General features: G+C 31.9%; 1 protein-coding gene across 1 annotated transcript in view; it reads left to right on the top strand.

Annotated features, from left to right (window-relative positions):
• Positions 1-14,524, top strand: part of LOC129227452 (citron Rho-interacting kinase-like) — a 232,308-nt gene that overhangs the window by 207,446 nt on the left and 10,338 nt on the right. The window contains exons 31-34 of the mRNA XM_054862014.1: positions 36-144; positions 5,182-5,262; positions 10,197-10,344; positions 12,994-13,220. Coding sequence (XP_054717989.1) covers positions 36-144; positions 5,182-5,262; positions 10,197-10,344; positions 12,994-13,220 — 565 coding nt within the window. The remainder of the gene's footprint in view (positions 1-35; positions 145-5,181; positions 5,263-10,196; positions 10,345-12,993; positions 13,221-14,524) is intronic.

The raw sequence follows: 14,524 nt of genomic DNA, 5'->3' as shown, positions 1-14,524 counted from the left end.
ATCCCTTCTAATATTTTAAATGTTTTGATTTTCAGGTCTCTTTATTTCATGGTCAGCAATTTTAACGAAAAACAAATGTGGGTGTCTGCATTGGAGAATTTAGCGGAGACTAATCAGATGGAATTAGAAAACCCACATAACAACGTAGTTTGCTTTACTTTTTACTGTCTTTTTCTTTACTATAATTTATACTTATATTTTCCCCTTTTCAATTTTTATTGTGGAAATGAAATTTTCATGGAAATATTTTCCTCACCGTTCTCAGTGGATATGAATAGTACAGTAGAAGACCGTTATTATAGATGATGATTTCACAAATTTTGAAAGTAACATTCAGAATATATCTATATATTAGCACTTCAGATTGTGTTTTATCTGCTATGAGTATTAAAGCACCAATATTACAATTAGTTATTCACAAATAAATATGGTTTCACAATCAAAAGAAAGTGCATTATTCTGTACTTCTGCTAGCTTCATGGTTTGCATAACAACTGCATTTCCAAGAGCCATCTGGTATTTTTTGTTTACTATGAGTACAAATTTTAAATTTGAAAGCTTTGAATTAAGATGGAAACATGAAAAACTTTCAAAATTTAATTTGCCTAACAGTTTTTATGTTTGCAAAGCAAAACAGGAGGATTTTTTAAGCTTGCAAAACCTATTGTTCACTTCTGAAAAGTTGTGCCGTTTGTGGAGAATTGCGTTATATAGGTCGGCGTTATGATGGTCTTCTACTGTATTGCACCTGAACTTAAATTAGAATTTGTAGATATGCAGTGTAACTCTGCGCTAAAATGCAAATTTTTTGAACACCTTCATTAATAAACTTTTGTTTGAAGTATATATTTGGAGACAAGCATCCAAGAGTATATAAACATAACATTGTTCATATGCTCTATCTTTGGTAGTACATATGTGAACAGTTGTTCTGTCAATAAAGAATACAAAATCAAAAACAAGAACGTGTTTAACTGATCAACATTTGGAGGCTACATTAAGAATCTCAACTACACAGATTCGTCCAAATATTGAAAGTTTAACAAAGCAAAAACAATGTCAAGTTTCATCAAGAATGAAAAAGTTTAAGTCCCTCCAGTAATGTTTTTTTTTAAGAACTTTTTATTTTTGGTGAGTTTTGAAGCATGTATTTCACCATTATTCTGTTTCAATATTTTAAATGTACAAAAGTGCGGAGTGCGGCAAAAAAAAACCTAACAAGCAATTTTTCATGCAACTTTATTGAAAATAAATGAATTAACAAAACACAACCAATAGTAATATGAGTAGACCTTAAGTAATTTTAAAAAATTAATCGGTTTCAAACTGGCCGCCGTTTGCAGTTATACAGAAGCGCAACCACTTATTAAAATTTTCAGCCATTGGCCGCAAATCTTTTACATTTAATCTATCTTATTTCCGCCAAAGAAATTTATTTAGAGATTTCAAACTTCTGTGTGATTTAGTGCAGACCCTAGACTCTAAAATAGACCATATACTTTAATCCATTGTATTGAGGTCTAGCGAGTAGGCTGCCTACTCTGCAGATATCGTATCAGGAAAATTCATCTTGTACTTTTTGGCTTGCACTCTTGTCTTCGTGGAAAAGTGAGCTGGTGGAAGAAATGTTCAGTCTACATTGCCAAAGTGCTTATCTATACATATAATAAAATAATATGTTTGTTTGTGTGTGGCGCGCTTCCCAGGGAAAGGGTAAGGCCTAGAAAGATGAAATTTCGTATACAGGTGCAAATTTTAGCCAAAGATGTGTACCTCGCACTTCGATTTTTGATATTTTAATTGGCAAAAAAGTTATTTAATGTTTTATGTGTTTTTTTTTTGAACTTTTTAGTACTTTTACCTCACAGAACCTTAACCAATTGTGCCAGACAAACATTTTTCGTACTATAGTGTGGGAAATTTGATTTTAAATATGATGAACGAAAAGAAAATTGAAGATAAAGCAATTTTTGTTTTTTTTATGAATTTTTGAAAAAACCTTTATTTTGCATTTTTTCCTGGCTTTAGTTTTTTCAAAACTCATCCTGCAAAATGTTTTAAAGCCTCTTTTCTAAACTTTTCATATACGATAGTGAGAACATTTCACCCTCTTTGGAAAAAAAAAGTTTTCAAAAATACGCAATAGTTTTTTTTTTTTTTTTTTTACGATTTTTTAAAGGCAGAACCCCTGCCAGTTTTTGCATGCCTGTAGATTGGTTGAAAAAAAACCTTCTTCCTTTCTGCTCTGACGTCACAACCTTGATTCAGATTCAGTATTGAAAAATCAAATCTTTATCGCTACAATTATTTTTTTTTTTTTGCTATTGCTTACTTCTATGTTTTAATGGTAGCACTTGCTTTTTATTTACTTTTTTTTTTTGTTTAGGCATTTCATTTCTTTCTCTTTTCAATACCCACTCCTCCCCAGGCGGACGTTTTGCTGCTTATATTTTACAATTCATACATATTTGCGCACATTTAATTCAATAAAACATGTTTTTTTTTTTGGAAACGCTTCTTTTTGCACACCACACGAACAAAAGATAGAGCTTTTTTTGTTTTTGATTTTGTGCTATTTAATTAAATCAATAAAACGCACGGTTTTTTGAGTGTTTTTTTTTTGTTCGGGAATAGGTGGTTAGGTACATAAATAGAGATGGATAGTATATGCAGATAGAAGCCGCTGAAGCCAGAACTGTGTATGGCACAAAACGCAACTGGAGACAGATATAGAAAATATTTTATTCAAATTAAGTATGATATAGATAGTAATAGATATAAAACGCCGCACAATTTATTTAAACAGTCGCCGTAGGCGGCAATCTTGGCGTAAAAGGGTAAATGGCAAATAAGCCTAACAGCTGCCATAGACAGTTGTTTTCATAAAAAGGCGATTGGCGGAAAAAGGCAAACCAGTTGATTGCTGCATGTGGCTAGTTGGCTCATAAAAGTACAACAGCTTCTAAAATGTCCCGCTGGTACAATTTTTTGATTTTGATGCCCTCATCCATAAAAACCAAAGATTTTTTTGCCGCTTGTGCAAATTCCGCCACACACTAAGACCACCTTCGGATTTTGGTGATGTTCAGCATTGGTCAAGGTGCATAGAGTGTCTACAGACCAAATCCTGTCGTTCTGAGAGCTATGAGCTGATTTAATGGTGAAGACCTGCTCATGAGTGAAAAGAATCTCTCCCCAGCAGTGAGTTGTGACCCGTTTCAAAAGTTTTTGGAGCAGCACAAGTTTGTTTTCTTCATGAAAAGGCTGAACTTTTGGGAACTTGAAAAGCTTCTGTCTGAGCTCTGATTTTACCCTTAGCCGCACTGATTGTCACATGTTCCCGTTTCACCAAAGACCTCTCCAATGGAAACTCGAGGATTTCATTTAACTCGTTTTTTTTGTTGGGCCTTACGATTTACAGAAATTTTCATTGTGCGATTTGTACACTTCTTAGACATCAACTATCATTTGCATGCTCCTTGAAACGGCATATTGCATCAAACCCTGTTTGCCGAGGTCCATCAAGCAAATAACTGTCGTTCTCTTTGGTTAAACAGCTTTAAAATAGCACATCTTTTGCTTGACATTGTAAAAGTGCCAAAAAACATAACTTGAAAAAGGAGGTTGATTATAAATTGGTTTCCAACTGAAGTGAGAGACAAAAAGAAATGAACACACTCATTAAAAATAAATTAGTTCACTTCTATTCAATAATTCAAACTTTGTCCGAGTTTTTTTGCCACACCCTGTATATTGACTCCAATTCTACTGAACTTAATTTTTTTGATCAGAAAACAATGAGCGATTCAAAAATTGTTAAGCCTACATTTGCCTTTTGAAATTAGAGGCTGTAACATCTTTCATTTTCAAATTTCTGCCTATGTCATTAATTTTACCCAGGGGCAGCAAATAGGGGGGTCAAGAGGGAGCGGTTGTACTCCCAAATTTTTTGAGCAGAATGGTAGAAAATGGGTGAATTCAATTTATGTAAGTCAGAAATCAATGTTCCTTAAAAGAAATCTTGCTGGTTCTAAGTAACTATTTGATGAAACTCAACACAATCTCAGACTAGAAAAAGTGTTTTTCGTTATTTGGATGGTGATTTAGAAATTCATCAAATTTTTTCCAGCCTTTTCAGAACATAGAAAACTGATAGAGAAACATGGTTAATTTTAACTGAAGAAGACATTTCTTCATATAGGCTAAATATTTCATACTTGTGTGCCCAGTGTAATGATGGTATGTCCAATATGAGAGGCTCGTGCAAAGTTGTATGGCTGCATGGTTTTCATGAGAAAATTCCTTGATGTTTTACATTCACTTTTACACTCACTTTTGAAGTGTATATTTATTTAATGAGTGTTCATTGCTTTCTTCTGCTAGAAACACGTTTCAGCTGCTCAGTGCTTTCATAGAAACTTCTTAAAAATGCATTTGATTATTGAATTTAAAAAAAACATCTCAACAAATACCTTTTATGGGTTTCTATAACTATGCAAACTTGGAGTGTCACAAGATGGTCTTCAAAAGTTAAAACCATAAAAACATTTCTCTATAACTTCAAAGCAGTGATTTGACGACTGGAAGAATTATTGCAAAACGATTCTTTCAATGGGGAAAAAGCTCATGCCCTTTAGCATGTATGACTTCGTTAGAACTTTTATTCAATTTGTTTGTATAGAGGAAAGTTTTTGAAAAATGCTTTGCCCTATCAAAACATCTTCAATCCGCTATTCTTAATTTTTGGACTATTCAAGCCACAGCTCAATCTACAATTGATCTGTGCACCATACTATCATAGTTCAATCTACAATTGAAACTGAAAATAGATTTTACATAGATGTATATTTCAATCAAGCGTGAAACCGTAAAAAAAAAAATTCCTCCTTCGTTGCGATTTTAAAAAGATGAAAAAAAAAGTGACAAAAATCCACATGATGTGAAGTCAAACATTGATTTTTTAATATCGAGTTATGTGTTCAATTTTGGTTTTGAAAACACAATGTTAAATGGAAATGTATTGTTTTTTTTAAATCCTGATAAAAATTGAATACAAATTGCTGTCAAGTTCTTAGCATCGACTCCTGCTAATATATTGTGCTATTAAAGCTGGATTTTTCTTGCATTCTTAGAACTAAAATGATTGGCATTTGTATCTAAGTTTGTTTTTATTTATTTCAGAAACTAAATGGAAAGAATTTGTTAACGTTGAAAGGAGATAACTTGATTGATCCTTTATGCACTTTACTCTTAGATGAAGATGTAAGTATGGTTTTCATTAAATATTTCAGATTTTATTATTACAGTAGTCTCTTGAAAATCCGAGGTAATTGGGGCTCATGCCACCTTGGGTTATTGAAAACTCTAATTTTCCAGAAAATTCTTCCAAATTAAAGCTTTACTCTTTTCGATTGCATAAGGAGGAGCACCTTTTATGTCCTTGCACAAAGGAAAAGAAGTATTGTCTTCATGAAAAATTTATCACTGAAATTTCAACATAGAGTTTGCTTTTTAATTATCTCTAAAGGAATTTTCGCTTTTTTTTTTCACGATATCTGTACATATTTATGTAAACAAATTTGTAGGCAACAAAACATGCATTTTGATATTTCCCGAATTCATTTCTAAGAGTTTTGTCATTACGTCTGTATCTATGTACTTGCAAGCGTTTGTAACTTGCATGACACAAAAATAGTTGTAGAAGGTGTATACGACTTGTGCAAGCACGGATTCAGAAAGTGTCCTAGGAGGGGGCCGTTTATTTTAGATACCTTGATACCCCCTTTTACAAATTCCCAAACCTTCTGAAAAAATTCCAAGGGAGTATGTTGTGACGTTACTGAAGATTGTCTAAAACTATGTTTTTAAATTTCAGTATAGAAAAGGGTCCGAGGGAGAGTTTTCGCACTTTGACTCAAAGATGCGGCGATCACCCCCATCTCCCGTCTCTTGCATCCGTCCTTGGACTTGTGCAGTGTCAAGTTGTGAACCGTCTTTTTTGACTCTAATCGGTTAGTCCGAAAGCTTATGTTCTTTGTGGCACAATAATATCAATTTTACACATCCAGTTATTATCTCCAAAGCATCTCTTAATCCATATTTTGTAGTCGATGAATATTGCGTGTCACTTAGGGAGTGTTGTTGACACCAACCGCTCAATGATTTTTTTATTATTTGCTGTATGTACAGGGATGTGCCAGCTGTGCCAAACTGCGCCAAATGCCAATCCTGCTTCAGAAGACCGCCAAATGGACTTTTTTCTGCCCCAAAATCGAACAAACATGCGCCAGAAGTGTAATTTTGCATTGAATGTTGCAGTTCCTTCGGTATATTTTGCAGTTTTTGAAAAATATTAAGTTTATGCATTTGGAGCTTGTTTTTAAGGTTTTTTGACTTTATCCCAATTTTTTGCGCATTTCAAAATCCAATTGCATCCGCTTTTGAAAAACTCCATCGTTTTAATTTTTTAATGTGATTATGTTCCTTTGACTTGAAAAATTTTGTGTTGATCCTTATATTTAACTTTTCTTATCTTTTGTTTTCAAAATATGAGGACTTGTAAGGTAAGTTCGTCTTCTTGTCAGGCCCACTCAAAAATATCAATCCAGTTGCATCCAAATTGATTTAAGCGAAAACCATCTGTAAAAATTAAAATTGTTGAGTTTTTAATCTTGGGTTTCTTTCTGTTTTAGGACAGAAAATTAATCTTTAATTTTGGTTGGCGACTCTTAAGATAGCAAAAATTGGGAATTCTAATGCTCTGGTAATGACTATGCAAACATTTCAAGTTTCTCAGATTCAGGCACTTTCTCCATATTCTTAATCTATCTTAAAATTTTTACTTATTTTTTTTTCTTTTCTCACATTTTTTGTATTTCTTTCACATGTATTTAAAAATTCCTTTTCTTATGACATCTTTTCTCAAAATCATTTTTTTTTTTTTTCATCTTAATTTTATTATTAATTTTGTGATTAAATATCAAGCAGTTAAAAATAAAAAGTATTAATGTTGTTTTTGCTTGATCTTGAGATTTGTTAATCAAGTAGTAAAGTATATAAACATATATGCTAAAATAATAACAATAATAAGGTCAAATATAAGTTAATTACTTACACATACCGAAAAAAATGAAGAAAAAGGTTAATTAATAGCTCTTTAGACTCACTTGTAACTTGTTGAAGTCAAGTTTTTAAATTTAACCATTCTTTTTTGCTTTAAAAAAAAAAAAAAAAAAAAAAAAAAACCTTTTTGAATATGTTTTTGAGTTACATGTATGTGTATATATATATATATATATATATATATATATATATATATATATATATATATACATATCCTATGTCGTTTACATGTATATATGAACATAAAAGCAAACAAATTTTTGAAATAGGTATCAAAGCACTATATCTTAAATGTGCACTAAAGCAGTGATGTATAAGTCACAGATGTTTCTGTGTGTGAAATATATCAGGGTTCGAAAATTATATTGTCCCACGTGTTTGGGGCATGTAAAAATTCCAATCAGTAATGAATCTTTTACCCTTACATGCCTGGCTGGGCATGAAACTATTATTTTTTACTTTCTTCTATATCTAATATATAGAAGAAAGTATTGGATTCGTGCAAATTTTCGAATTTCGAATTTTGACGGATTCGAACGTTTTGAGGTGTGCTGAGTTCATTTCGACTATTTTTGGAAAATGTCTGTCTGTCTGTGTGTGTGTATGTGTGTGTGTATGTATGTATGTGTGTGTGTATGTATGTGTGTCACGTCTGTGTGTGACCAGTTTTTTGTGGCCGCTCTACAGCAAAAACTACCGCATGAAATCGAACGAAATTTGGTACACATATGTGCCCGTATGTGAACTTGTGCCCATTAGTTTTTGGCGCGAATTCCTCCAAGGGGGGTGGAGCAATAGGACGTTTTTTGAGTTACGCGTGCTTGCTATTCCTCAGGAAGTAACTGGCGGAATCAAACAAAATTTGGTCCATATGTTGCCATTAACAGGAGCAGGTGCTGATTCAATTTTGGTGTCAATAACTCAAAGGGGGGTTGAGCTATAGAACGTTTTTTGTCGTCAATTGTGACTGCTGTATCTCAAGAAATAACGAACGGAATCAAACAAAAATTTTTTGACAAGTAGCCCTTAGTGGGTATAAGAGCTGATTTTATTTTGGTGTCAACAGCTAAAAAGGGGGTAGCGCAATCGCCCGTTCTTTTTTTCCATTGTGAGTGCCCTATCTCAAGAAGTAATGCTACGTTCTGGTTGAAATTTGGAATATATGTGAATCCATACGTAAACAGGCTTTGGTTCAATTTTGACTCCAATCGCTCCAAGAGGTGTTGATTTTTTTTTTTTTTGCGAATAAAAATAGTTTTATTAATGCAACAATAAGAAAGATAAATCGTAATAGATTATCGTCTGCTTATTTCTCGTGATTTTAATTGTATGGAAATGATCGGAAATATTCATAGACTAATAATAAGAGTAGACCGAGCTATGGCAACCCTTTTGCTGCTCATAAACCAAACCATGTGACTGGTGGATATCCTAGCAACAGCGGGCGTTAATCGTAGCAGACGATCAACGACAGCGCGAAATAAAATAAATAGAATTTATGCAACACGGAAGAATGATCTTTTATGGAGTCCGATTTGTAAATTTGTTATTCTAAGTTGTAAATATTTTGTTAATATAGTGAGTTTTTCGTTTAGATAGTATTGTGCATTTTCTTTAATCAATTTCAATAACTCTCTAAGCAATAAAAGATGCAAGCGACCAAGAAGAATCAGCAAACGGTAAGATTTTTACCTACAGTTTCAATTTAAGATACCGATTAGTACATTTTTGCGTTAACGCAAAACGTTTACGCCATTTCGTTCACGCCAACGCTGACAGCTCCAAATGAAATAAAAGTTACCGAAAACTGATCAAAAACTATTACTGATGTCAAAATAATGCATAACTAAAAGAAAAACAGTTCAATCTCTGCACCTGGATGTTTTTTTTAATGAAAACACATTGTCGTAAAATACATGTCGAGTGCCAAACTGTAGATAATGCTGCCATCTAGCAACCATGCTGCCAAAGTCTTCGCCAAGCCCTTCCACTAGTCACATGATACATCTATGAACCAATTTTCTTCATCAGCAAGAATGAGAAAGCTCGGTCTACTCTTATTATTAGTCTATGGAAATATTATCTCAATGATTTAAAATTTTTAACTGTTGCCACTAATGTTTGTTAATAAATAAAATATTTGTAATTAATTCAAGTAAGGCTTTTAAAGTAACTTTCAATTTTCGCTCTTTGTTTTGTTTTTACAATAATTCAGACATTGGGATGGTCGTCAAGTTTTTGCATGTGTAATTTTGTTTATGTTAGGAATATTGCTTCCTCGTCAAGCATGGGGAGGGATCAGAAAAAGGAAAAATATAGAAGAAAGTTTCGTGATGGCCACAACATACTAGTTAATTAAGTATTCCTAATTTTAATGACGACTTATTATGTACTATTCATTTAAACATTTTTTGTTTTATATTGAAATTGTTCTTGATTCAGTTATAAAACTTTTAAATTAGTTTTTGTCTAATTAATGCTATATGACAAATTCACATATTTTTGTTATAATACAATAAAAAAAAAACTAAGCATGTAAAAATTATATTCGGGTATGTATTTTTTAGACAAACATGCTCGGCGAGGCATGTCAAAAAGATTTTTCCAGCCCCGAAATATACATAGTTATTCCAAATTGACGCAAAATTCAAAGTTTTGCTGCTACAAACTGTTCCAGGCTGCTCCAAATTTGCAATTTTACTGCTCCAGGCTGCTTCAAATTTGCCATTTTACTGCTCCAAACTCACCATTTTCCTGTTCCTAAGATTGCTCCAAAAGCTAGTTTTGATCAGCATATCCCTGTGTATGTAGCAAAATAAGTTTTACAAAACTTATTTTGCGAAACGTGTTACGAAAAAGATTTCTATTTTCAGATTTTAATGAAATTCATTTTTTTAAAACTAGAAAACGTAACTAAACACATTAAGTAAGCACCTCAAATTAAGCAGAGCCTCGAACTTTCGAGAATTGGATTTTCGAGACTCTACTGTATATCTAAGCTTTAAATTTAACCAAATACTAATTTTAGTAAAGATGCTTAATTTCGTGTTTTTCCCCTTTCTTTCTTTTCCCAGATTATTCTTTTGGGTGCCACAGATGGATTATATATGCTCAAAATCATCAATGAATACACTTGTTCTTTCAAATCAAAAGTCAAAGGAGTTGATTGTGTTTACCAAATGAGCCACATTAAGAATCTTGGAATCCTGGTTTTGATAGAAGGTAATTTAATTTTTTGTTTATTTCTTAATTTTTAATTTAAAACTCTACTCATTGAAGCTGTACTAGCTAATATTAAGATGCTGCTAATCACAATGTTAATTGAAGAGAGTATCTGTCTTCAATTTATTCTTATTCTTTAGTGATACCAGAGTTTCCGCTACGGTTGCATTTTTTGTAAAATGCAAAAGCACTATCTAAATTACGAAAATGAAGCAAATTATTTTCGCTTTTATGCTCAAAAAAGAAAAAACAATCCGAAAGAGCAAGTAAGCATGGCAATAGAACTTGATTGTTTTATAAATTTTAGCTTTCATGTGTCAACTACCAAATAGTTCAAAAATACTTTGTCTTAATTTGGCATTATAATTACCCCAATAGTTGCATTATTGGCATCTTAAAGATTAAACTTGTGTCCTCTAAATGCTGAACACTATTCTAAATTTTTTATTTCAAATTTTAAAGAAATATTACTGTGTGTTTATTCCTCTAAAGATGTCATGACTGAATTTTGAATTTCGCTTTTAACTGGAGTGGAAAAACAGAGTCGGTGAAAAAGATAAGTAAACATTGGGGAGAGTGTTATTCCATTGGGACACTTTTTTATGTTTTAATTTTCAACGGCAATTATTTAAATGAAATTTAAAATCTAAAATTCACATTAAAATACCCCAAAATATTTCTCTGCAATGTACTTTTTTTAAATTCAAACGGTATTGTTAGCCATTTAAAATAAGAGTAATTCTAAACTGTCCCAAGGTACAACATGCTTATTGTACCTTGAAACACATCTGTTGCACCTTTAAACACTTTTTAGGATTCAGGAAACAGCCATATACTTGAATTAATTTTGCACCAAAAAACAAAAATATTTTATATTTTTCAGGGGAATGAATTAAGTTATGAATAATGAATTATTATCTAACATTAATTGTGTTTAAAAGACTATATAAAATTAGAACATTGTTCCATGTTCCTAAACATATCTTAATTATTAAGAACCTTGGGACGTTATTACATCGTTAATAAAAAAAAATGGTGGTCAATCTAGATGCACTATCATTATTTTCTCATGCCCAAAATATTTAAAGTACTTCTCTTTAATAACAAAAAGAAATTCAGTTGATTAGTTTTACAAATACAAAGACAGAAAATGAGATGAAAATAAAGAAAATATTTACTTTGGGGTCACGAAATTTTCTGTCTCTCACAAAATCATCCGTTAATGCTTTTGATGCTGATTGTTACCATGGCACCATTTATTGTTGAAGGTTACTATTAGAGAATACAAAAACAAGGCTGCTAAGAATAGATTCTTAGAAATTATCAGTGTCCCAAGATACAACACTCTCCCCCATTCATTAACCTTTGACATTTTGCTAATTCTAATTTTAGCTTTTTTGCTAAAGAATGTTTGAGCTTAACTTAAACCCTGACTGACACCCAAAGTGGAATTCATAAAACACTGGAGTGATCAGGATCCGAACAGAGAGTAACTGATAGCATGATCACAAAATATCTACCGGACTTAAACAGCTACCAGAAGTTGCAATAAGTTTTATATAATACTGAAATAATAGATATAAGTTGGTCGATATGTTTGTGGTGAGAATCTAGACAAAATTTGCCGTAGATGAGAAGTGCAAAAGTCCCAGCCTGGTGGTTGCAAATTTGACCAGAAACTTAACCCACTAATTAACAATTTTAAAATGGTTTTGTTCATGAAGCACAATGGTCGCGAAATATTTGTTGTAAATTGTAATGTTATGATTTATCCAGTTTTTGTATCATTTGAATCAAAAGCTATACTTTTTAGCTTAAAATATTTGAAATATTTTATTCATTTTTCTTTATAATATTTTAAAATCTTGTTCTCAAACTTTCTAACTTTTGTATGTTTGTTGAGTACTTTAATGAGAAACAAAGGCTCTCTTATGAACACAAGATGCTCTAAGTCAGTGTGATCCAACCTTTAGTTCCCCCAAGGGAAGGGCCACTTAAACTTTAGGAATTTGAGGGCCAGACACATTCCAGAAAAATGAAGAAATATATTCAAAAATTAAAATTGAGATTCATATTAGAAGTTTTAATATACTACTTTAATGTAACACTTTATTTTACAGTTGAGAAATCAATATACTGATTAGCACTGCTTCCTTGATATATGCTTATCAATGCAAACTGTAATTTCACGAACGGCTGTTTTAAGGGAAATGAAGATTGTGAGGTGCTGCTGACAAAATTTTTTTAAAACCTTAAATAGCATTACTTAAAATTTCAAGCAGTAAAGAGGCTAAGATTTTTTTTTCTTCAAATACAGTCAAACCTCATTAACAAGAAATTGCTTAGTTTGAATTACCACATACATGAAATACTAGTTTGGTCTCATGGGTTAACAATCTGTTAATTTATCAGATAAGATGAAACCCAGTTAACATGAAATAGTTATCATAGTCCCGTGAATCTTCCTTTCACAAGGTTCAACTGCATTAAAATATTTTTCCAGTAAGTAGGGAAAAAAACCTGCAAAAATGAATTGATGGGCTACATTTGGCTCATAGGTTGGACCATACTGCTTCAAGTTGAAATTTGGCCATGAAAGTAGGGAATTGAGTTGGAAATTAGTTGGAAATGAGTTTTTTTTCTTATTAGGTGATAGCCGAAAGCTGACCTACATTGAAGATGATAATATCCAAACTTTATCTATCAAATCAAACCAGGAGCTACAAACAAAGCCTGTCGCTAACATTGAAAATTGTCACCTTTTTTCTACTACTAATGCTGATTACAAAGGTTCTGCATGCCTCTGCATTGCAACTTCCAAGTCCGTCATGATCTACCAATGGGATCCTTATTTCAAACTGTTCTGTGCTAAGAAAGTGAGTGCTTTCTGTTTGAACACAAGTGCCTAATTTTAAATTCATAGCAAAATGAACTCCAGCGAATGGGAACACCACTTATCCAAAATTCTGGTTAATCCCAACAAGCTATTTTTTGCAATATTGAAAAGATTACCTTAAATGATTTAAATGTACTAATAAAGGTAACTTCCTGCATGCATAATGCAGGAAATACCTTTATACACATTGAAAAAACTAATGCAATAGTTCAAAGTTCATGCTTAAATTTAATCAAAATATTTTATTTAAAAAATTTACATTTACAGTCTTTTGGTATGAAGAATTTTGTCATGTCGGACGAAGTAATATTACACTCAACATGCATGTCTATGTCATTTGCAGGCTTTAGGAAGAGAAGTAGAAGTCTCTGACTCATCAGTTTCTGCTAAATCAACCCTCTTTCAGTGTATTCTGAATTATAAAGATTTATTCATCTGTGTATACAGTAAACTCCCAATTATTCTCAAGTCATACAACAATAGGATCATGTATTTTCATAGCAAAAAGAAAACACAAATTTCTGTTTTTTCCCCCTTTCTTTTGTCGAAAAATTGTAAACGGTGTTGGTGAAAAAAAACTTTTTTTCGGGGGGAAGAAGGGGGGGACTAGGTTTTTTTGGTTTAAACCAGGGTTTTGCTGCATCTACAAATGAATAACAAGTCTGATGTACATTACAGAACTTTAAAAATTAAAAAATCAATGCAAACTGTGTTTAAAGATTTAAAAAATGTTAAATTATATAATTTATTTACCTAAGCATCAGTGACAATAATTATAGAAGCAGGACAATTATGTTTTTCACTGTAGACGTCATTTCTCTTGGTTTCATGCATTTAGGAGTACATTTTTTTTATCAAAGAGGGAAAAAAAATAATTAAAAGCCTCAGTAATGAAAATAATCTCTTAACATTTTAATAATGGAAGACTGTTACAAAAAGTGAATGTTTATTGATATTGATAATGTTTATTGATATATTAGGTAAAAATACAAACCATTTTTACTATACTGCATTTTTTTGCTGTTTGTAGAAAGTATTACCAAAAACCAAGTTTTTGAGAACAACAACTTTCCCCTTTGTCCTACAATTTAACTTTTTGCGATTGATCCGCGATTTTAATTATCTGCAGCCATTTTTTTTTTTTAACATAGTGAAAGGCTGCATATAATTTGCCCTGCAGATTATCGGGAGTTTACTTTATTTCAATTTTGTACAAAACTTTAAATTCTTTCTCCACAAATACCTTTAAAAGTTGTATTTATTTCAATTTTTGAAGAATATTAA

This window comes from Uloborus diversus, chromosome 8 (genome assembly GCF_026930045.1).
Source record: "Uloborus diversus isolate 005 chromosome 8, Udiv.v.3.1, whole genome shotgun sequence".
Lineage (NCBI taxonomy): Eukaryota > Metazoa > Arthropoda > Arachnida > Araneae > Uloboridae > Uloborus > Uloborus diversus.
The sequence above is the reverse complement of the archived record's forward strand: the minus strand, read 5'-3'. Positions and strand labels throughout refer to the sequence as shown.